The sequence below is a fragment of the Macrobrachium rosenbergii genome, chromosome 23, assembly GCF_040412425.1.
Source record: "Macrobrachium rosenbergii isolate ZJJX-2024 chromosome 23, ASM4041242v1, whole genome shotgun sequence".
NCBI lineage: Eukaryota > Metazoa > Arthropoda > Malacostraca > Decapoda > Palaemonidae > Macrobrachium > Macrobrachium rosenbergii.
In genome coordinates this window covers 15,115,515-15,140,830 of record NC_089763.1, presented here as the reverse complement: position 1 = coordinate 15,140,830, position 25,316 = coordinate 15,115,515, and the positions used below count along the sequence as shown (strand labels likewise).

The 25,316-nt window shown below is 38.8% G+C and overlaps 2 protein-coding genes across 3 annotated transcripts in view; one reads left to right on the top strand and one right to left on the bottom strand.

The window, feature by feature from the left end:
• LOC136851300 (RING finger protein unkempt homolog) overlaps window positions 1-20,919 on the bottom strand; it is a 45,987-nt gene extending 25,068 nt beyond the window's left edge. Inside the window, exons 1-8 of one of the 2 annotated variants that reach the window (XM_067125299.1) lie at window positions 20,799-20,919; window positions 20,484-20,693; window positions 14,978-15,120; window positions 14,477-14,604; window positions 14,184-14,319; window positions 13,066-13,268; window positions 12,111-12,283; window positions 11,439-11,934 (exon numbers count right to left, since the gene is read on the bottom strand). In XM_067125299.1, the coding sequence (XP_066981400.1) occupies window positions 11,439-11,934; window positions 12,111-12,283; window positions 13,066-13,268; window positions 14,184-14,319; window positions 14,477-14,604; window positions 14,978-15,120 (1,279 nt within the window). In that variant the 5' untranslated portion in view covers window positions 20,484-20,693; window positions 20,799-20,919. The remainder of the gene's footprint in view (window positions 1-11,438; window positions 11,935-12,110; window positions 12,284-13,065; window positions 13,269-14,183; window positions 14,320-14,476; window positions 14,605-14,977; window positions 15,121-20,483; window positions 20,694-20,798) is intronic. The other variant, XM_067125300.1, reaches the window with a different exon arrangement.
• LOC136851019 (uncharacterized) lies at window positions 16,757-18,991 on the top strand. The gene is made up of 2 exons (XM_067124993.1): window positions 16,757-16,940; window positions 18,735-18,991. Exons 1-2 carry the CDS (start codon window positions 16,757-16,759, stop codon window positions 18,989-18,991), a joined length of 441 nt encoding a protein of 146 aa, XP_066981094.1.
• Window positions 20,920-25,316: the final 4,397 nt, after the last annotated feature.

Genomic DNA, 25,316 nt, shown 5'->3' with positions numbered 1-25,316 from the left:
ACCTCTTCAAGGAAAGCGAGAGAACCTAGATCTTCTCAGAAACAAAGAGGTAATCTGCACCAGGGTCAGAGGTGTCTAAAAAGAAGAGACGAAGAATCTGAGACACCAGCTTAGGAAGAGGTGACTTCGGAATCTTGTAATAGCCTCTGCAACACGTCTTGAAGACTCTTCGAAAGACAATCCTATGGACAATCCAGCGTCTGTCTGGGCAAGAGTGGACCCCTGTGGTAGTATCTCTGAAGGTTGGTTGTCTGAGGAGGCACAGTTTTGGGGAAAGATCTTGAAGAGTCCACCAGTAACTGGAAACTAAGCCTGAGACTGTTCAGCACTTCCTCGCCCATGTAGAAGGTTCCTTGAAGAGGCAAACAGATTCTGACAACTCGGGATCGAAAGGCCATGATGGGAAGGACAAGCTTCTGACGGCCCAGTACATCCTTCAATGCTCAGTCCCTGATTAAATCAAATGAAGAACTCTGCTGATTGGTCGAGAGGAAATGCTGGATCCAGTTTCCCTGCTTAAGTAGATGTGTTAGGACTGAGGTCTAATCCAAACACACTACCATAGAGCTAGGGTCATGCAGTACTAGGACCATAAGAGTAACACTTTAGATCTCCAAAGTACAAGTGAGGTTCCGTTCTTCTTGGGGACCGACCCCTGGACATCTTCCCGGTTCTTCAAATGGGCTCCTTTGACCTAGATCTGAGGTGCTGAGATGACTGGAGCTAAGCTCAGCAGAAGAAGGAATTCCCTTGCACATGTCATGTTCAGGCAGCCACCACTGGAAATCTGACTAAAGAAACCTGGGCTAAGAAACAACACAGAGGTGTATGACAGTGTTTTCCTGTCCTGGTGAAGGTTACTGTTAAGACCCTCCGAGCCCCTTTTCTTCCAAGATAATGAAGTTAGTCGACATGTAAAGACTGAAGTAATGCCCAGACAAAAGGGGAAGTCAAACACAGGAAGAGCTAGTAATCGGGAGGTCGAAGCAAAGACTCCCGATTAGGAAGCCCTGTCCCAAAAGGCAGAACTGAAAAAAACTCTCTGGGGTTCGGATGGGGATATGGGAAGACAGCTCCCTGCATATCCAAGCTCCTATCCAATCGCCCCGGTGTATGGGTGAAAGAACTATCTGGATTGTCTCCCTCTTGACCTTCATCTACTGTCTAAGAGAGAGAAATGAAGCAGCCCATCGCCAGGAGGAGCGATAACCCATTGCAACTGTGTGAATCTCACAGTAGAAGAGAGCACCATAACAAAAAAAGCAATTATAACCCGCAATTAACAATTAATCTGCTTAAAACAGGGTCAAGTGGTCCACAGTTAAATCCTATAATTTACAGGATGGGTAGAAACGGTTAGTTTATCACAGGGTATAGGGCATAAATATAGTATTTACAGCTGGTTTTCTTCATTAAGACACTGATTGTCATACATAAACAAAGGAAGTCTCTTATTTCTATCTGCTTCAATATCTTTCAGTTTTAATAAATACCTTTCCTATTTTCTGAAATATATGTCCTGCTTAATTTCACAGTATTACTGACCACATATACAAAATACAAAATTTTGCAAAGAATGAAGATTAAATTTGAGACAAAACGCAACTGTGCAGTCAGGGACATTTAAGCGAAATTCAAGAAGCTGAGAAGGAAAGGAGGATTATGCAAGATAACTAATGATGTGTACCAACACAAGAACTGACTTAGTTTTCCAGAAATATGGCAACATTTGTGCCAAATCTCTCTCTTTCATTTCATTATTTACAGGTGGTGTAAAACATACAACTGTACTATAAATGGTTTAAATCTATTAGTATAATCTATCTTATGACCATCTTTTGGTTTCATGATTAACATTCGTATAAAATGAACTATCCACCCATCTGTTTTAAGCATTGGCACTGCAGTTTTTTTCCCCCTAAACCTCCATGCACTACCACAATAGAGTGATTTGATTATAGTGGGGTGGGTTGGAAGTAGCCGGGCCTCCACACACACTGGAGAGTACGTTTTAAAACATTTCTTATGAAAATATTATTTTTATAAAATTAATTTTTATATATATTTACCAAGTAATTACATAAATATAGTTTCTAACTCGTGCAGCAGCTTAAGTACAAAATTCGTGGTAGCGCTTCAATTGTTTAGTGTAGGTGACTAATCCCGCCCACTAATGGGAATACCAGGAACGACTTGGCATACACCTCATTCTGTTCGTGCCTTATGTCCATTACAGGGGAGGAGAGTGGGCTCTGATTCTGTAATTACTAGGTAAGTATATATAAAACTTAAATTTCCCACAAAAATAACATTTTTATATACATAACTTAGCAAGTAATTACATAGCTGAATCCCACATTGACAGGAGGTGGGATACATGGACATATTCTGCTCCAAAACATTCGGTCATGTCATGAATTTGAAATAGAAAAGTTGCTAGCACTGAAAACAATGCTTGTCATTTCCTTATCAGTTAAGAGAGCTGCTGCAGGAGAATACTGCCTATGGTTGGTGCTCATCTTAACCTGTGGTGGTGTGGCAGAACAGCCGTGGAGTGCCCCTACTTAAGTGGGAGCTTTGCAGCAAAGGGGTATTCCGATGGCTAGCAAAGCATCAATAGGTGCCCTTGCCCTGGGCGCAGTACCAATATACAGAAACCAGATAATACTGTCACCTACACTGAAATAGAACCACAACCCACCCCCTGAGAGCAGTGGGTGCTCCAGGTATCTTGTACACCTCCGGTTCCCCAAAACCCGATATCTTACTACAAGGTGAAGAGATGTTAGGATAAAATCCAATGCTTCCTCCCATGATACCATGCCAGTTACTAATAATGGTCTCAAAGTACTGCAATATTTCAACACAGTTTTAACTTTCATTAAAAATAGTGAGAAGCGAAGGTCTATTACACTTAAGTAGGTCGATTGCAGAATGGAAGTAAGGGGCATATTGTGCTTGCAAGCTAATGAGGTAGAAGCTGCTCTGACATCCTTAGCTTTCACTTAAAGTAGGCAAAATGCTCTCCTGAATCTGAGAGAGGTCTCAGAAATAAAGTCCACTTAGGATGAAGGACAATGTGTTCTTAGTCAGAGGTCGTAACGGGTCCTTGCCAGAACACTATAGGTTACGGATGGCCCTCTGCTTTTCTGGTCCTGCTCAGGTAATACTTGAAAATCCCAACTGGACAGAGGGCTCTCTATTCTTTCTCAGAGCCACGGATTCTGTAAGTTCTTAAGGGAGAAAGAGTGGATCCAGGTCTTGGATAGGTCCTTGTTCTTGGCTAAAACCCAAGGGTAAATGAGAAAACCGTGTCTCCTTGTGAAAAACCTACTCTCGAATGATCTTGGATCTCAATAGTACATTCTAGCAAAAGCCAAGGTAGCCAGGAAGATAGCCTTCCGGGTAAGGTCTTTTCCGAGAAGAGGAGCGTAGTAAATCAAAAGATGGACCCGTCAGTCACTTCAACACTAAGTCCAGGTTCCATGAGACTGGATTTCCTTCCTTGCTTGGACTAGTCAAAGGCTTTAATGAAGTTGCTAAAAAACTTAAAAACCGAGTTAAACCAAAGCTCAAAAAACCCTTAAAGGAGAAATACAAGAGATTCTAGATCTCATTAGATTATTAAAGAAGCAATCTGCAATTTAGGTCACAGATGTCTTGAAAGGAGAGATGTAGAGTCTGAGACACCAGCTACATAAAATTGCTCACTTATTCCGTTAGATGAAGCTAGAAGATTGACGTCTGCATTTGCAGTACAGGTAGTGCTCGAGTTACGATAATTCACCTTATGATAATTCGATTTTGCAATGGGGTTAGGAATCAACACCGATGACAATAATTAGAAAATACTTTTAAATTTAGCGCGAGCACAGGCAGCAAGAGAGACCAAATTACAATAGACCAACTTCTTTTCCTCCCTCTCTTTATTCCATCTTCTAGTTAAAAAAGTAAAAGAGAATGATAAAAGTATTGTTAGTAACGTTATACTCTTGTGTAAATGCATACAGCTATAAACAACTGAACGAGAAACTGTTGTTTTGTTAATAACTGAATCGGATAACAGCTCTTTTGCTTGTATTTCAACCATCATATGGTAATAAACAATTACCGTACTTATGTTACAAATGACGTTAAGTATGATAGAACTGATATGTTTTTACATTTTGGCAAGGAAATATACTGCATAGTTTAATCTGCAAGTCATAGATGAAGCTGAGAAAACAATGTTCAAGCTGCTAACGACTATAAATTATTGTGCATTGGCAACATGGATGAAACTTGACCATAAATAAAATTGAAGAGAAAGTATTTTAATCAAAACTACTGGGCATGAAAGAACACCCATTACTGTACTGCTGTTTTCACACCGATAAAAGATAAATACGTAAAGCTCGTATTATAATGAAATCAAGAGGAAATAGCGAACGGAATCTTATCTTTTTTTTACACAAAACAAACATGCCCCCACATGGCCAGCTGCCAACGCCATCTATAAGAAAAAAATAGCTAAATTAATTTCACGAGACATATTCAAGTTATACTTCGACTTAAAAACACTTCGTATATTGAGAAATATCGTTGTCCCATATAAATAAAGTATCTAGAGATTCATTTACGCTAACCAGAAGCAAGAAAAGCGCTCTGAACCGGGTTAAATGCGGCGAAATAAACTTACTGTGTAATCGATTTCCAAACCAAAACACTGATCGCAACTCATAATACAAAAGCAATATGAGAATATATACAATATTATTGGATACAGTGTAGTAAAGCATAACTTTTTAAAAGATCCATGGAAAAGATGCACAATTGTTATGTTGATGTTTGTATAATATGATGTTAATATGTGAATATAGGGTACAGTATAATGTAGGCTAGGCTACCATATATGTATACGATAAACCAAAGTGTAGGCTAAGCCTTGTTTGTTATTCACTTTCTCTTTACACCAAATTATCATAAGCCAATCTGCATTGAACCTGCAGAATTGGCTGACATTAATAATTACTACACTGTATGTGTATAGAGTATACTGTACTGCGTAGTGTAGGCTAGGCTACCATATATGTAGAGATGTTACTGATTACCCTAGTGTAGGCTAGGCTATATTCGAGATATGATTTTTTCTACAAACGATGGGTTTTTTGGAACCTAACCCCATTGTAAGTATAGCAATACCTGTAGCCCCTACAGTACGTCTGGGAAAAAACCCTTTGTTCTGACAAGCTTCCCGACAGTCTGAGGCCCATCTGGATAAGAGCAAGCCACCCTTGGTGGTATCTTTTGAAGTGAGGTTGACTGAGTGGACATGGATTGGGGAAGGAGCTTTGTAGAGTCCACCAACAACTGTGACAGGTTCGGAAATCATTTTTTCATGGGTCAGGATGGGGCTATGAGGTCATTGTAACAATGCCATGAGCCTGAAACTTGTTCAGCACTTCCTTAACTATGCTGAAGGGTAGAAAGACATGGGGGTCCAAACTGGACCAAATTTGCAGCATGGAATCTGCTGCCCATGCTAGAGGGTCTGGGGTTGGAGAACAAAAGAGAGGAAGGCAAAGGTTCCTTAAGGTGGCAAACAGGTCCAAAGTCGGCCTGCCCATAGATTCCACAGATCCCGACAGACCAGGGGATTCAAGGTCCACTCGGTGGTAAGAACAAGCTGCTGACAGCTCAGTTCGTCTGCCAGAACTTATTTGTTGGCCTGAAAAAATCGAGAAACTAGAAAACTCCACTTGATCATCCTCAGTTCTCTTGTTTGGTGGAGAGAAAATGAGTGTCTCCTTGTTAATGTAATAAACGTTAGGACTGTGGTCTGGTCTAACTGGATTACAGTCTAGGAGTGAACTAGGGTTGAGAAGCACTGAAGCCCTAAGCGAACTGCTCTCAGCTCCCTGACATAGATATGAAGGTTCTGTTCTTCCGGGACACGTCCCCGAAAATTCCTGGTTCCCCACGCAGGACTGTCTGGTTCGTCTGCCTTGAAACTCCATTCTTAGTTCAGACAGCCACCACTGTAGGTCTGACTCGAATTTGGGGGCTTTGGAAAAAAAATGACAGGCAGCTGTAGCAACCTGTTTCCAGTTGGTCTGTGTTCAAACCTTCAAGCATTTTTCTTCAAGGGATCACTAGCACAGTCATCCAGGAAAAACTGTGAATCATGGCTAGGAAGTCAAATGTAAGAAGACTTCTGACAGCTGTGCAGACACGTGGATATCTGTGCGGGCTTGACTTATCTGGATTTGATAATGCCTCTATGGACCTTACAACACCTGCATAGACTGAAAACACACGCGGAACTGTGCGTGGTCAAAGATAAAAAGGGGGCTGGGGCCATGCAGGCTTGCTGACAACCCTGCGGACTAGCAAGCAACTGAGCGAACTTGCAGATCATCGTGCAGACCCACAGACAACTGTGCGGACAAGCTGCTGACCCTGCTGACTCTTGACAGCCTTGCAGACACGTGGACATCCATGCGGACTTGACTTCTTATTTGGACTCGATAACGCCTTGCATGGACTTGACATCAACTTGTACAGACCAAAAACATATGCAGAACTGCCCATGGCAGAAGCTAATATCTGGCACTCTTATAAAAAGCTTGAAAAGTCCATAAGAGACACAAAAGCCTGGGCACGGGATAGCAGTGCCTGTGTCCAAAACCAGGTGTGACAAATTCTTCTGCCATCAGAAACAATCCTAGATGTTCAGTGGCGGGAGCTTAGTGCTGGCTAGATAGTGCTGAGTGCTCTGGAACAGGAGTCGGGCGTTCAGGAATGGGTGCCACTAGAAAGCACTGGTCCAAGGGGGTTCATGGCAGTTTCTCTTCTTGCTTGGAGCCCAAGTAGTCTTTCAACCAAAGAACGCTCAGGAGAGAAGGTATTGTCATTCCAAAGAAAGTGACAGAGGGAACCACAGTGAAACTGCAGGAAGGCTGTGAGATGAACCTAGCCTCCTTACTGCTTGACAGGAAGCAGAGAATAGCAGCCATCATCTGTGTGTATCTCCAGTGGCCGATGAATAACCAAAAAAGTTACGGTGCTTACTGTCTGCACCGGAAAACTCGGAACTGGATGAAAACTAGAGGAAGAAATGCAAAACTTTCATATGAACTCTGTCTAATTTAACTAAAGTCTTGGTGGACGACAGCATCCCCAGTAGACTCGTCCAGTAATGTTCCGAGTAAAAAGAAAAAAGGGGCTAGAAATTAGTGGACCATCTGAAAGTAGCTGTGATTCTCTTGCCAGACATAAAACCCAAAAATTCTGAGTTGAGACCAGCATTCAAAATGCTGACTCTTGCGACGGTGGTTGTGTTCTGGGGAAGAGGTGATGTAGGTCTGTAAGCGAAAATAACAGGGTTGATTGTGACTGTGTGGTTCTCACAGTAGTAGGGGAGCACCATAACTCTCTCTTCTTGAGATTCCAAAGAAAAGAGCGGAAATCTCTAAAAACCATCTCAACTGTCCTTGTCCGCACAGGACAGGACTAAGAGACAATCCATGGCAATGCCTCTCAGTAAGCACTTGGGAATCCTGTATCTTCTTAGCCCACGCTCCTGCTGCCAGTCAAGAAAAAACCTTACTTCAAAAATCTTGACAAGATCTTCGATAAGGTCTAGCTCTGTCGAAGCACCAGTGGGAGGAAAGTCCAAAGACACTTGTCTTGCTCCCTTTCAACAAAAGTCAAATTCGCCAACTCCCTGAGAGACTTCTTGGAGGATGAAGAAAATGCCAGAGGCGGGAGCTTTCTTCAACAAGCTCATAAATTTGGGACACAAAAGTCCGTCTGCAAAGGACAGGACTACGAGACATCAATTGTTGCTAAAAAGGGAGCAATGTTGGCTCAACTTGAACTCTAGGCAAAGGTGGAACAGACTGAAGAGAGCCAAAACACTTGTGAGCAGTCTGTATGGCGCTTAGAGGCAGGATACTGATACTGAAGAGTTGGAGCCGAGCGATCAGGGACTGGCGCTGGCCACTTGAAAGCCGGAGCCAGGAATTCAATTGGAGACTGGCACTCAAGAAAGAATAACATTGTGTTCTTAGCAAAGACGGGCACCAGACACTAGTAGGCTGGCACTGGGGACGTGAGAGTGGGCAATGGGAGCTCTGTAGGTTGGCGCCGTGTACTAAAGAGGGTGCAGAACACCAGGGAACTGGTGTCGGGCTTTCAGGAATAGGCACTGAGAGAACAGGAACTGGCGCCGGACACTAGTAGGATGGTGCCAGGTGCTCAGGAAGATGTCAATTTGACAAATGATGATAACACTACACACCTATCAAGACGCCTTTCTAGTGGATGTCTAACACTAGACTTCCATCAAGACGCCTTTCCCGTGGCTTTCTGCCGATACCTGGAAAAGTACTACAGGTTCTACTGAGGGGGCAACTACCCGGGGGCAAACCCCCTTGGACTTCCTTGGACCACCAGTATGTCTCCTCCCAGGTTTAGGGGAGTATGGCAGGGACTTTAGGTCTAGGAGATCCAGTGGGCCGAATAGCCACCTCCTCCACTACACATCCATCAAGACACCTTTTCAGTGGCTGTCTGTCCATACCTGGGAATGTGCAACAGGTTTGACCATGGGGCAACTACCTGGGGGGACTTCCCACCAGCCCCCACTGGACTTTCAGTATGCCTCCTCCCAGGTTTAGGGGAGTCTGACAGTGACCTAAGTATAGGAGAACCAGCGGGCCAGATAATCACCTCCACTGCACAACACTTCAATGTTACAAGGTTAATTTTCTGTTAACCTACACACAGGACTGGCAATGGCGTGGGAAGGAAGCGAGGGAGTCAGGTGCAGGAGAAAATGGATAAAAGTAGGAGGGCTAGTAGCAGGAGAGTGAGAGAAAGGAAAAAAAAATGGATGTGCGGAGAGTTGGCACCATGCGTTGGGGCACGAGACCGGTATCTGGGTGCTCTGTAACTTGGCGCCAGGCTGTAGCTGGCACCAAGTGAGCTGGGAGCTCAGGAGCTGGTGCTGGGAGCTCAGAGCACGATTATCAGCTCTCGAGAACGCCTCCTCTCCTTAAGCTTATCCACCAAACCATTAAGCACAAAATCTCTCCTTACTACATTCCTCTTAAAAGGGGGGGAAAAAAAGTGAAAAGATAATGACAAACTTGAATCAGATCTCAATAATAGCAAAAAAAATAAAAAACTTATCCTGAAAGCTATAGGCTTGAAGGCTACTCGCAATCAGCAGTAATACTTCACCAAATTCTGGTTATACAACCGGCAAATAATGAACAAAGCTGCTGAAAACACCCATGTTTACATCAGGCACAGCAGAAACAAAATGAGGTTGCCTGCTAAGTTGTTCTTGGTATTCCCGTTAGTTGGCAGGACTAGTCACCTACACTAAACAACTGAAGTGCTACAGCGAATTTTGAATTTAAGCTGCTGTGCGAGTTAAAAACTAACACTATGCAATTACTTGCTAAGTTACATATAACATGTAATTTCACAAATATAACAAACCTTGTGCACAACTGCAGCACTTTTATTTACTAAAAGTGCACAATAATGAATTAGCCTAACAAAACCAGGGTTCCATAGAGGCCACCCAAAAGATTTGTTCTTCAATGATCACTACAGTAAAGTAATGTTGAAATAGTTTGAGTGGACATTAGGTAGTAAGAGGTCAACAGGAATGAAGAAAATTCCCAAAACATTATGGTGTATTGGGCACTCTGAAACCAGTAAGCCCCTTAAAGGGAAGATGAGTGTCTAACACAATGCCAGTGACCATGTTTTTCTTTCACCATCTGCATGTCTTGTGTGTGAATGAAGCTATGCAATCACCAGCTGGTAACTGAGGCTGATTGGCTGTTTTCTGTTCCAGTGACAGTCCATAAACTGCATGCTGTAGAATGTCTTGCCTAGCTTGCCATGATGCACAACTACCATATGAGAAGATACAGATAAGACTTGGCACAATGAATAAGACTTGTTCATTACAACCCACAAACTTAAGATGCCTTATTCTGTATACTGTAGTGCTATCTTGGTCACACCAACCTGCTAAAGATTGAACATGATGTTCCCACTAAGTATGGCCATACTTTCTGTCATCCTACATCTGCCCTCATTCCATTGTACAACTCCATAGCGTCAACAGCTCTTCTTGTCTCTATCCTAGTTTGCCTTTGTTAACATGATACCTTGCACAAGGTTTATTCTTGCTGTGTGACTGTTTCCATACCCTTGCTTCTGTGTTTTCCATATTTTCAAAAAAGAATTACACACTTGTAAATATACAAAACCACTATGGAATTTGAGTAAGTACCCACAGACTAAGTTCAGTGTAGGGCAGGGCTTCATTTTCCTCCTCTCTTCTACTTAGAATGTTAAGATATTTTTGGACTTTGGTACTAGTTGGAATAATTTATAATGTTCCAGTAACTTTCACTGTACTGGGCAAATAATTTTTTCCAACTTGTCAGTTAATGTTCAATTTTATTTATGTAAGCCAGATGCATGCAATGTACTTCTTTGAAGAAGATCAATTATACTTATTAAGAATTAACCATTCTGGTCAGCACCATGAGTTTATATTTTGTGACCTCTGTGGCCCAGTTAAAATTTCAGTAATAATAACTTATCTCAAAAGTTTTTTTTTTTTTTTTTGCTGGCAAGAGAGCAAATGTTTCATTTTGTTAACATTTTTTATGGTCCTTACTTTCTGCACCATGAGCAAGGCTGTTAATCTTGGAATACTCTAAAACTTAAGCAGTGTGCTGCTTTTACCTTCACTGAAGATAAACCATATGGATACACATTGTTTAAAACATAAATGAAGCTCATAAATGGTAATACCGATGGGCTGAACAAAACAAAAGGTGATCCAAGAGAGGCACGTGTGTATGCCCAATATTTCCCACCCTGATTTTAGGCTATTATTAGTAATGGATTTTTGTGGAGGGTTAATTTTGTTAAAAAAATCTCATACACGGTACCTCTCCAGCAATAAGTTTGCTTTGAAGAAATAAAGTTCGCTGTATTTACACAGAGTAAAAGTACGACACCATTCCACAATAATTCTACTTACAGTACATGTACATCACTTTACCAATCTTTAACCATCTGAAAGGATCCTGATTAAAGCCAAGTCTTTGATGACAACACAAAATCCTGTAACATTACCTGTTTACAAGTTTTACATTTATAATCGGATTCAGAACAAGCTAACTACTTGTGCAATCTGCTATTCCAGTGAAATGCATGGTAACAAAAGTATTTAAGATAGGAAGAGAAAGATAATAATATAATTTAAAGTTGTGCAAGTGTTATGGATCTCTACACTCTTCTTGGTTAATGAAGAAAATTAACAATTTTCATTCGCTTGGGTGGATCCAAGAAGCCGATACCTTTAAATTTAAAAAGATGCTACTTACTAAAATATAAAATAAAATACCAATTCTACTTACCAACAACAGACTCAACAGTATCACTAGTAGGATAGAAGGGTGGTGCCAGTGGTGACACTGTTGATGACAAACTAGAAGGTAAAGACGACACAAATGATGAAGACGGAGTTGCAGGTACTGAGACTGGGAGACTGACAACAGGAGGCTGACTTGGGATCATATTAGATAGGAGTAAATTTTGTTTCCTTTTAGCTTTTTCTATAGGGTCTAAAGTTTGGTCATTGTCAATTGCTGCTAACTGTTTCTTGAAGGCTGATTCCCTATCCTCTCGTTCAGAACCTGGAGCCTTATTGTGGTAGGAACTAAGAGCTGCCAAACCTACTCCAGTTCCACTACCTCCTAAGCTGCTACTTAGCCCTAGTGTTTCCGAAGATCCACTTAATGTAGTACTTCCGCTATAATGCCTTGGTTTACTTCCTATTGGAGCTAAAATTGGGGCTGGGTGGCACTGACCATTACCAAATACTGAATCGGAGTTATTGCTAACACTTGTACCCTGTAGGAAAAAAAAAAAAAACTCATAATACACATTCTTCAAAACAAAAATCTGCATTAGAATTAAAAACAGCAAAACAGACAGCTCATTAAGTACCAACTAAATAACATATCAAAGAGAACACTAAAAAATGAGAATAATAGTCATAACAGGTCCTTCACGCACACAGAACTTACGTGATTAGATTTACAGATTTCTATAGAATTAGACTGAGATGTTATTGTACATGATGAGGAAGAGTGAGAGGGAAGATGGTTGTCTGCTGGAAGAGCTGATTGCAAAATATCTGCTAAGCTAGTCCCAGTGCAATTTTCACTTGCAGCAGTTTCTCTGACTTGAGTCATTTCCTCTGAAAAAAATTAAAATATATTACTAACACTGCTAAATCCAATGAGACCATACCCAATTCGGATTTAGAAAAGACACTAACCAAATTAATAATACTATATAATGGTTTTCTTTAAAACAAAATATGACATATGCAATTTCTTAGGGAAAAAAAAATCAAGTCCAGTAACAGTACATTAGCTGACTAGTTTCAAGGTTACCCTTCAGTAAATTATCACACCATAAAAATAATGCTATAAGGTCTAGATACAGCAATCAGTAAAGGAAATTATCCTGTGAGGTATAATATCAAATTCAGTCATGGATTTCACAATAGCTGTATTTCTCATGCATTGTTCAACTCTTTCAAAAAACAGGAAAATTTACAACTGTAAAACACAGGAACAGAGGACAGTTTTACACACATTGACACATGGTTTAAACATGAATTAAGCTGTAAGAAAAAATAAGGTTCTATAATGAAAAGTCAAAGCACAAAACCGATTGTCATGATCACTTCACAGCCACATAATATATAAAATTCAACGGGCAACAACAAAACTAAAGTGAGAAAAATACCCTTACAAACTGCTTTTGGTGCAAAGTACAGCCCAACCTCTCCAAAACTACTTACATTGATATATGCCACATATCCTTATCCAACAAATCACAATACTTCTACCCTTACAGCGCAAATAGGACACACAAATGAACATCATACACAGCATCCACACAACCTTAGGAAGGTTTCATCTATATACCAAACGAGTGGCTGTAAGAATGAGAGAGCAGGAAGCAACTCACGGTCTAGATGGGCAAAGGCACAGAAGGCCCCTCTAGGGCAATAGCCATTCTGCTGAATATCGTTGCATTTTGTTGACTTGTAGATTTCAGGATGGAATTGTTGTTCGGTGCGGGTGTGACAATACTGGCAGGAATCTCCATTATCGCAGTTGCTGGGCTCCCCCCACTCATCCCCATGTTTTACATTAGGACATGCTGTGGATCTGCAAAACGAAAAAATCAAAGGATGGGTTCTTTTTATCGCCTACCAGTAATGTCAGAGAATACTTGTAATCAAGCACACTAATTATCACTCTGTACCAATACCAAAGAAAAAAGTCATTGCATATAATCAAATAGGGGTCAGATAGCTTCCGAAACTGGTCTTCCTTACTATAAATTTCTTGAAATCCCACAGTCAATGTGGTACACAAGAGCACATTCACAAGACTTACTCTCAACACTGACAGCACTGTTTTTCACCTAAATTTGTGACCTAGTTATGCTATTACTGTTACTACAATGTATAGCAGTTTAACCAGGCCAATAAATTAGATTTCTATATGTTTGTAGGGCTGGCATATCAGTATTTTTCTCTAATTAGTAAAAAATTAGGCCAAAGCAGAGTTAAGGATATCAGCCAGGTTTGAGGAATGCAATGTTGAAGAGAACCTTTAATACTGACATCATTGTGGGGCACACAGTAAACTATAAATGGCAACCTGTTATAAGGATGAAACCCTGTAATTGTTCAATTTTTATGAAGAATCTATAACTTATTTTATTTTTAAAATAACATTATGATGACTGATATGATTTTTAATCTTCTTATAAACTAAGTAATTTTTAATCAGCTCAGTGGTCTGGTAAAACTAAGGTATACTTAACTTAACTTCTCTAGTGTAACAAAGGAATGGAAGCTTCTTCATAAGACTTTGAGTGAAAGGTCAGACGACTGCTCAAGTTCTTTTGTAACACTGAACTTCGAGAGAGTATTTACTCTTCTGTAAAACTGTCAAAACTAATTACAAACTCCTGTAAGATTTTATGCCCCATAATTATTTGAGAAAAATCACACAAAACTAAATTCTAAAACAGTCACAGTATCAATGCTTCCTGAATAAGTATGATTCACTCACCGATATTTAAATTTCTTTGGAGATCTTCTTCTATCCCTAGAATTATGATACTGAGGACACGCATAGCCTTGCCGACATAATCTTGGAGGACGTTTGCATTGTTCTGTCTTATAATTTGCTAAAACATAACTTGTATCTGTAAAACACAGCATAAAAATACATGATGAAATATATGACATAACTACATCTAGGCAAAATACTGCAACATCTGATTGGCATAACCTCAAAATACAATTGTTTTCCACTAAAACCATACATTTTTATTAATGAAGAGGTCACATAATGAAACATACCTTGCCATTTGGGATCATCATTAACCATATTCCTTTCTTTATCCAAATTATTTGGTCCCGATCCATTCAATCCCTCCTGTTCCATCATTTCTAATACCTGAATTTCACGTATATCATATACTGGTGGTCTGAAAGTGAGAGAAACACAATACAGATTTGAGTTCTACATGGTCATAAAACAACAGGCGTTGCATCCTCCCATTTATTTTACTGGTAAACCTGATTACCACACTTGTCCAAATAGCTAAACTCCAAACATGGTGTTTTAGTAAGATTCTTATTGCTGGGTACGCTTCATGACTGGAAACTGACATTACATCCAAAGACACAATACAAAATATATAAAATTCTACTTTTAAACTTGAGCACAAGGTACTTTCAAGCCTTACTAATATCATGTCTATACTACACCTAATGTATCTGATATGCATATGGAATAAAATAATGTCCTTCCCAAAAAATAAGAATTTTTTCCAAAAGTCCTGAAGCATTTTCACTTACCGAACATCCTCAACACCATGGGCAAAAGCACAGTGTGGACCATTTTTAACACACATTCCTCTGGTATCAGTGTCATGAACACACATCCCAGTTTTATAATATCTTAGGTGATAACATGTGTCACCTGCAGTGCGATCTTGCATCTGAGCCTTTAGAAAAAGTGACACTAAACCTATTTTGCACGAATATTTTACCGTAATAAACTAAATGTATAAACTCTTCAGACTTTCTAGTTTGTTGTAAAGAGTATAGTACTGTAGTTCTCAAAAACACCAATCTCATAAGACACCATTTATATCAAAGAAATACAAATGAAATCAATAAGAAAACATTCAGACAACAAGCTTAAAGTGGTGTATTTAATATTCCTTTCAGTTAAAACCAGGGAAATTATTAAATGCAATTAAAAATTCACTTCTGCTTAAATACACTCAATACAAACAAAAGATCAACAACGCTGGTTTACTGCAGTTACGTGACTAGTGAGAACACTCTTCAATGACTAGTTTAGCAAAAAAGCTTCACAAGTAGTAAAATCACAAATTTTTTACCTATTTTATATTATTTGGAATAAATCTCACCTATTGTTAAAGACTGCTATATCTTTGTGCTGGGAGATGGTCAGCATCCAAAAAAAAAAAAAAAAAAAAGTTGGCTGGCCTGGATGACACTAGTTTGCTGTTCTCTACCAGGTGCATAAACGAATGTTTAGTTTTCATTATAATTCTTATTGCCATAAGTCAGGATGGTAGCTGATGATTTGCCAGTTTCCGTTGGCTATTTTTTCAAGGTTTTGTGAGTTTTTTGTTTATTCACTCAAGATATCTTCGACCGACAGCAGGAACATAAGCATCAGGAACATTTCTTGCATTACCAAAATGTATTCTATAGAATTTGATACACAATGTATTCTATAGCGTTAGTTACGCAAGCAGTTTGTGCTGGTTGTAGGGATCACAGGAGATGTGTACTTATATATATATAGGAAGAGGAGAGAGTCAGATACTGTAATTAAGGAAGCAATAAATGAGACAGGAATAGACCTTTTACTTCCCTTCCTGCTTCATCGCCGGCTCCTTCATCTCCTACTTTCCTCTGTCCCCTACTCTCATCACTACCTCCTCTGTCTAGACCTGATCCTACATCCTCAGCTCAGTCTTCTGCTCCTTCTTCAGCTCTGGAAAAGTATATTCTGGTTCTGAGTAACCAATTCACATTCCCCCCCAATAATGTACATTCTTTTTCAAAGTCCTCTTTGAGAGGAAAAGTTATTCTCTGGCTTACAACACCTGCCTCTCATCCGACTCAAGTGGTTAGGCTTTTGGCTCTCTCACCAAAAGATTATTTCAGAAAGTGTAAACAGCTGCACCAGTTACCAAACCTGCCTTCATCAGACTCCAGTGGCAGGGAGGTTAGCTTAGGCTCCGCTCCTAATTTAAGTGAGAATAACAATTATGATATGTTCAGCATTCTTCTGTTATTTGTTCCAGTACTGATGACAATATTGTTCAATTTACTGTTAAGCCTATTCCATCAATGTCGGTACCTCGGTCTCATTCTGTTCATTCCACTCCTTTTCTCCTGTTAATCTATTTCTTCTACCAGTAATAACAGTTTCTGCTGTTAGTGGCTCTTCTACTTTTGCAACCTATAATGATCTTTTTTTTTTATTTTGGCTTCATTAGCAGGCACCCCTATTAAACCTAAGGAATGCCACTTTACTAGCCTTACTGGCTTGTGATTTCTCTTCTGTTGACAACTTGGTCTTGTGAGGAAACTATGAGTGAGGCAGATGTGTCAGCTATTGCTGGCCCTCCTCCCAACCATGCTCTTCAAGTGGAGTTGTCAGTGTTTTCTCTACTTCCTGTTGGTGCTTCCAGTGTGGCAAAACAAGAGGGTCTGTTACTATATTTAGTGGTGACTTACAAGTCACCACCTTCTCCGCTGTTTCTTGGTCCCTCAGGTAAGGTGCATCTAGAGGGTGTGCTTCATATGCTTAGGGATATATCTCTTATATTTCTCTGTCACCTCTCAGTACTTTAGGAGCAGCATCACAAGAGGTTGTGCTTCATAAAATCCGTGGTGCTATCTCACTACTTTCTCCACTGTCTCGTGAAGCTTCAGGAGAAGTACCACATAAGGTTACATCTTCTGCTGCCTTTTCTTTCACATCACCTGGGGTTTTTGTTTAACGCATCAGTTCTGCCACTCTGTTTCATTCTTTTGTCCTGGAGGAGGAGGAACTTGGTTTAGAGTCATCGTCTTCTATGTTTCCAAAGTTCATCATTCACGGTGCTCCCCATTATCCTCAATTGGTTCAAGAGATGGATCTAATAAAGACTAGGTCTCTGTTATACTCAGGTTTGCTAGCACCTGCCTGGTCTGTTGAAAAACTTACGCTTTCACTCTTGGTTAGAGCACAATTAAAACATTTTTTCTTGCATTCTTGTGTATTAGGCATCGCTCAAGACCATCATTGGCAAATTTATCAAAAAAATTTTAGACAAGTCAATACCCGTCAAAGATCATTCCTAAGCCCTTTGTTTTTTATCATACTAAAAGAAGACATTATAAGTGTGCAAATGAGGATTCTGGGAACGGTAACAGAAATTCTCTTTTACTCATAATGGTATTTTAAAAATACACACATTACGTCAACTTGATGTCTACACTGCAGCAAAGCACATACTACTTTATATATTTATCAGGCTGTAGTCAAGCATTTCACAAAAAATTAATAATTGCTCTTATTATAAAAGAATGTAACTTTTTGCTTCTCAAGTCTTTAAAAGGTATGTTAACCTTCTTTCTTAACATGTTGCCCACAACATACCTTTCTTGGAACTAGCCGTAGCACCATAACTTCATGCTCTCATGGCCAGTATGATGGTGGCAGCCAAATGATAAGGATTATGGCTGTTTGTCTACCAAAGGACAATGGTAAGAGGCAAAGAAAGCCTTGTTACACATGTGGTCCAAAAGGCAACATATAGGTGTTTTTTCTAAGACCAAATGAATCACCGATGGCTCAAGGATCCTTTGGTCACTGGTGGCTCAGATGGCAGTACCAATGAAATATGTCTAAAGTTTTTTCTTTTGTCCTCCAGTGGTATACAAAAATATTGTACCAACAATTTCTAATTGTTGCTGGTACTTTTCAAGGTAGCTTCCTGTAAATGTACAGTTTTAGGTACCATTAACTTTATTTTTGCTGTTAAACGTAATGATAAATGTATATTTATATAACCATATATATTATATTATTTACTGAATATATATGTATATCTCTATATATATATATATATATATATATATATATATATATATATATATATATATATATATATATATATATATATATATATAAAACAATTTATATAAAAATAATTTAATTGAAAAATTCACTCCTGGCAAGGAAACTAATAAAAGTATGGTTTTGTTTTGAGACAGAATATTTTACAGCAATATACTGCCCCAATAAGAGACATAAGCATGACCTGAAAACATACAAATTTTGCACAATAGATGGATACACATGGAAATTCACGATCTACAAAGAAAAAGGAGATATAGCACCTGGATTAGCACATGCAGAGTATATTACAATATCAATAATGGAAGGACTTCTCAGGAAGTCATGACACTGTATAATGACAATTTCTACTCTTCTGTAATTCTGGCTAGATACCTGTTGGAAAAATCAACATATGTATGTGGAACACTAAGAAACAAAAATATGTTCCTAAAATTTTAACAGACAAGAAGCTCAAAAAAGGTCGAGCCACAGGAAAGCAGAACCCTGAAGGTGTAAAAAATATAAAATCGAGGGATAAGCATGATATTCTTATGCTAACAAGTATTCCAGAGCATGCAGCAGAACTAGTCAAAACTGGCAAAACAAATCAAGATAGAGGAAAAGAAATGCCACAGTCTATCTTGGACTATAATGCAGCCAAAAATGGACCTGATTACTCAAGTCAAATGTCTACATACTACTTTCCTCTTCACAGTTAGAAAATGGTACAAGAACGGAGCTTTTGAGTTGCTCCTTGGAACGGCAGTAGTTGATGCATTTGTACTTTACTAGAATTATCGTGCAAGGCAACTACTATCAATAAATACATTTCACGAATCACCAAAAAATAAATTTCATGAATCTTTAGTCCTATCCCTCTAGGCAGAAGAACCAAATTAAAGTATAAAGGCTGGAAGGGAATCTCAATCCATACGAGGCAACAGATAATCTCATGTTTTGACTGAATTGGAAGGGCAATGTCAAGTTGAGGAAAAGCTGCAGAGGATGCTACGTGCTGCTCAGTCAAAATGAAAGCATGAAGTTGCAGCATCAAAAGCCATGAATAAAAACAATATGTGGTCCATGTGAAGGAAGCCTCATTGATGTCCATCATGTTTTTCAAGAAAACAATCAGATGAATATTAATGTGCTACTTGGGTATGTCTGAAATGTTTGTCTCTTTTTCTATAATTTAAAAGTTTTCAATAACCTAGCTCTTTATTTTTGTTTATTTACAAGTACACATTACCAAGAAGACAGTCAATATATTGTTATTTGTATTTAAAAAATCTATCATTAACCTTTCACTTTAAAGCATAAAACTTCAGGAAAATCCAGAAATGTACAACCACTGGTACGTACCAGCAATTAGCAGTTTGCATTGGTGTTACACATGGCAGGTGTGTTAAAGAAACTGTAAATTTTCCTTAAATACCACAACCACTACCACGAGTGTCATGTTTAGTATCATCCCAAGGGAATGAATGTTAGGACATACAAAAGGTGTTGAATATCGCAGTAACAGTTACTTACAGATAGATTGCTGTATGATTTCATATTAAGCATATGAAAAAGAGAGAAGCACAGCATAAAATTCCATATCAAGTTGTGGTATGACAACAATGAAAAATATTAAAAATTCCAAAGCAAGTCGTGGTACTAAAGAAAAATACCAAAGAAACAAGCTATACATTTAGGCTTATTTACATCTGAATAATGCAATGCAAACACCGGATAAGGCTATGCTAGCCTATATAACACTGAGAGTTAGCACTAGAGCCACGACTTGGTAGGCTAATAAGCCACCGTAAACCATTGAGAGAAGCAGATATTTCCTTGCATTGTTACGGACAGTAGCGAATGTCGATTCAATGAAACCACACCCGATAAGGTGGGAGAAATTTCAATTACAACCCAAGGTAATGACGTGGGTGTGGAAGTTTCTGCGGGATGCACCTGAGCTGGCCTTGGCTTTGTTTACAAACAACCATCGGCCAACCACTCCCCCTTCTCGAGCTCTTTGTTCTCGTTGTCACTTCTACTACATTTCCGAGGGCATTTTGCATAGAATTTCATTCTTTTTCACTCCTACAGGTTCTCACTGGATGAAAGGATGTTTCGAGGTATATAACGTAAGACAAATTATCGATGATATACGCTAAATTAAGTATTATTTAGAAATAGACGACAACAAGGAGCTACGTGACTTACTCATCCCCATCGGGGCAAATGCCCGTGTTTTCGTCGAATTTGTTGCAATAGGCATCTGGAGAATAATTAAAGGTCCCATCTCGCTTCCGCATGGGCCGCCTCCTACGCTGATTTAAGAAATGCCAATGAAAACACGTATAGGGCCGATGCTGTGTGCATTTGTGTTGAAGGAAGAGAGTGCATTGCTCCACTCGGAATTCCTTTAAGTATCTGCAAGAAACGAATAGAATCAGCACTAACATCTACACTCAGTCTATTCTGCATTAAATTTCCCACCTATTAACACTATTTATCATTGTTATCACTTTCACATACGTGTAATGAATGGGTTTTTCCGTCTGAGTCGCCCATAAAGCTTTAGTGTCTTGCGACTTCATTTTGTTTGTTTTCATGCGACTGCGCACACCTTTTGCGCAGTTCATGACGTCACAGAACTGCAGACAACTGTAAAACTAATGTTATTTTAATTTCATGAAGAGCTGTTTTGATACCGCATATATTTAGGCAGATAATTGAATATTTTATTAATTTTATTGAACTTTTTAATGGTATTTGAGCAAAATAAAATTTTTATGATCTCAAACGAAACAGGAAGACAATACTTTTTTGTAACCCAAGGGGCGGGAAGTGATGGAATTGCGTCTCTGATTCACATTTTGCCCTGTATAAATGGAATAACTGTATAAAGTCTCTAAATCCTAATGAAACTGTAGTTTTTAATAAGTGCATGATGCTACTGATAAATATCTTACCTTACTAGCAAATATTACTGTGCGAAGACCTGATAATACATTGTTGTGATTTTAGCTATAATGTCATTTATATGTATTACCACCTCGAAAAAGGCATTTCATCTTTAGAGCGGTGTATGTAAACTATGTCCCGTCATCGTCTATACAGATCTACTTGTTTGTATCATTCCAGACTAATTGCTCCAGACTGCGATTCCTTTGTCTTTCTAATCGCTGTATATTGTTGAAGCATAGGTTGGCAACAGCAGGTCACTGAGTACATCAGTTGCCAACCATTCATTAAATAAGGTTTTTGTTGCTATCTTCCGTAAACTACAGACAACATCGCCTCTATTTAGCTCCACGAAAGTATCGTTTGGGGTGTGCGGTTACCGAGGTAATAAAGGCACTGACCTATACATGCGAATAGTGGTTGGGAAAACATTGCTCACGCTCGAGAGATGCCTTAAAGATGCATGGCATAACAGAGTTCCTTCTGTAATACCTGACTTTGGCAATGACCTTCATTCTCAGGACCTACCAGACGCGCTAAATTTAGAATGGCCCATGGCCTTGGGCCGGTTCTCGATTTAATGACATTTGTAATTTTTCAAGTATTGTTGCTTGAGCTTTCACTGAGGTAGACGGTGACCTTTTGTTTTCATAGCAGCAGCTGTGCAAGCGAGAAAAAATGGGGCACATAAATTAAATGCATCACTTAACAGGATATGCCAGTAAATAGTCCAAAAAGAATGTGTTGAAATGCAAAATGTTAATAGGCCCCATTTTTTTTTTATAAAACAAGGACCTGAAACGTAGTAGGGGAGACATTACCATCAAGCTGGTCTTTTTTTTTTTTTATTCTTCACCGTAGTAACAAGAAATGTCACTTGCATAGGTCTTGGGCGATATGACATGCATTCTTAATTACGAAGACCTGAATCTCACTTAATCTTGTGAGGTTTTGGTCATTATTATTATTATTATTATTATTATTATTATTATTATTATTATTATTATTATTCAGAGGAGAAACCCCTTTTCATAAGAAAAAGACTACGGGGGCCATTGACTTGAAATTCAAGCTTCCGAAGAAAATGGTATACATTTGAAAGAAGTTACAGAAGATAATAGGGCAGCGAAAGAAGAGACCAGTTATTAGAAAATAAAAAAAGGATATACATTAATAAATGATAAATAAATCGACCAAAATATAAAATATTATTAAAACAAGATGAATTTTTTTTAAAGGCAGTAATGCATTGCATCTTCGCTAAAACCTTTGAGATTCTAATTACACAGCATACGCAGGGAAACTTCCACAATCCAACCGTGCGAAGAATAAGACCCCTTGTAGCAGCTGGGTACCTGCGATGCTCTTTTAGATTAGACATGCCATTTGCAAGAGGACCTTGAGAAGGGTTTTGAGTGCGGAGCAATTCAAATAGATTTCAGTGTTGCTTTAGATTTAGTAATTCATAAAGAACTTATTTATAAACTTCAGAATCTTGGAGTGGGTGGATATGTTTTGCGATTACTTCAAGATTTCCATACAGGTAGGCAGCAGCGAGTTGCTGTTGATGGTAGTTCCTCGTTGGAAGAGTCGGTAGAGTTGTGGGCTAGCACTCACTAGGCCCGAGTTCGAGTCTCCAGCCGGCTGATGAAGAATTAGAGGATTTTATTTCTGGTGATAGAAATTCATTTCTCGCTATAATGTGGTTCGGATTCCACAATAAGCTGTGGGTCCCGTTGCTAAGTAACTAATTGGTTCTTAGCCACGTAAAATACGTCTAATCCTTCGGGCCAGCCCTAGGAGAGCTGTTAATCAGGTCAGTGGTCTGGTAACCAGCCTTAGGAGAGCTGTTAATCAGCTCAGTGGTCTGGTAAAACACGTCTAATCCTTCGGGCCAGACCTAGGAGAGCTGTTAATCAGCTCAGTGGTCTGGTAAAACTAAGGTATACTTAACTTACTGTTGATGGGACCTACTGTGTTTGGTGTTCCACAAGGTAGTGTACTTGAGCCACTGCTGTTTTTAGTGACATGGAGCCGATTAATAAATGGTGTAGTAGGTAATACTTCGAGGCTGAGCTCCAGTATAACGAAAACGCTATTGATTGATAGGTCTCGTACTGATTTTCCACCATAACTTCCCCTTCAGGTGGATGGGACTCTGCTGAATGAGTCTGAAGCTTTAACTATGCTTGGTGTAACTTTCGACTCGCATCTTACTTTTTGCATTTCAACTCATTCTTTTTGAACTGTTTACTAGCATATTCTGTTTAGTGACAAATCTAATTTATGCCCTCAATTTTCTTTTTCTCCTGCACAGCTATTGCTATGAAAACGAAAGGTCGCCCGGCATTGGCGCCCGCAGCATATTTTCCTAAGGAGGTGGGGGGGGGGGAATCTTAATACATTCATGGATAGTTTCCGGTATCAAGCAGACAACACTTTTGACCCTTTGAACTAGCGGGTTAATACCAAAAACAGTATCAGCGCCTGCATTTCTTTAATGAGTAAAGCAATTATATATATATATATATATATATATATATATATATATATATACATATATATATATGTACATATATATAAATTTTTTTCCATGATTTCAGGGGTGCAAGTGGGGCCCCCTCGCCCCTACGTGCGGGCGCCCATCATGGGTCGCCGTCACTCGGAGATTACCCTATCCACCTCTGTGAAAGCTCAAGCAACAATACTTGAAAAATTACAACTGTCATTAACTCGAGAACCTGCCCAAGTAGCGGTTAAGACTTGGACCATCGACGGATAGTCTCTTCTTTGTCAATTTTTCATAAGTTGTATTCGAACAGAGAACTTCGCAATCCCTGATTCCCTTTTCCTTCCGAGAGCTACCAGATTAGCTGAACGGCAGCACCAATATGCAGTAAATGTGCCCTGACGATGTTGTGTTATTAGAATCTCAAAAGTTTTAGCGAAGATGCAGTGCATTACTACTTTAGAAAAATTCATCTTGTAGTTTAGTAATATATTTTTTTTATATTTTGATCGATTTATTTATTTTTCATTAATTTATATCCTTTTTATTTTCTAATAACTGATCTCATCTTTCTGTGCTTCCTATTATCTTCTGTAACGTCTTTTAAATGAATGCCATATCCTTTGGAAGCTTGAATTTCAAGACAGTGGCCCCTGTAGGCTTGTTCCTTATGAATAGGGGTTTATTTTCTGAATAATAATAATAATAATAATAATAATAATAATAATAATAATAATAATAATAATAATAATAACAATAATAATAATAATAATAATAATAATAATAATAATAATAATAATAATAATAATAATAATGTATACATTGACCAAACGTATCATGTGCAAACATCAGCCATTCTGCATTCCATTCACGATTCATTTTCTTAACCCATAACTACTATCCTTCCTCAGTTTTCTTACATCATTCCATCCTTAAAAGTATATTAATCAGCAGTGAAGACTAATTTTGATGCCAAACCGACATACTCTAACATTGCTCTCAAAACTCTTATCTGCAATACCACACATCCCCAAAACGATTCATATTGCCACTGTTAATTGTGAAAGTAGAACAATTCAAGCAGCTAATTATGCCTCTGCTCACTCAAGCAGTGAAACAAGGACCTAGCGGACAGTGGCGTCAACGCAAAAAAGCTCCCAAGAAGAAGAAGAATATTGATAGCAGTCGGTGCTGCTTTGGCTTGTTATCTACAAGGAAAAAGTATCTACACCGTACAATTTTTAAACCACCGTATGGTAAATGTATAGTAGACGGCTGCACGAAGATATCGTTTATAAATGTAAATTGTCGACCATACCATATAGAAATGGATGTATATAATATTTTGATCTCCTAGGGCCTAGTACTAAACGTGAAAACGAACAAGAGACAGTGAATTTTTCGAATGATACCTACATAGTAAAACATAATAACATATATAATATAGAGAGAAAATGTAATTCAAATATCAAAAAACTTTCTATTAATTATATTCTATAGCTATGAACTGTAGATCGCATACCAAAGTAGATTCATGACATGTAGATAACAGCCAAAGTAGCACCGACTTCTGTCAATAT

Excerpts from the sequence above, each read along its gene's own strand:
- LOC136851019 (XM_067124993.1), top strand. The coding sequence starts at position 16,757 with ATGAGTGAGGCAGATGTGTCAGCTATTGCTGGCCCTCCTCCCAACCAT. Across the intron at positions 16,941-18,734 it reads GCTGTTTCTTGGTCCCTCAG|ACAAGAAGCTCAAAAAAGGT; the intron begins GTAAGGTGCATC and ends AAATTTTAACAG.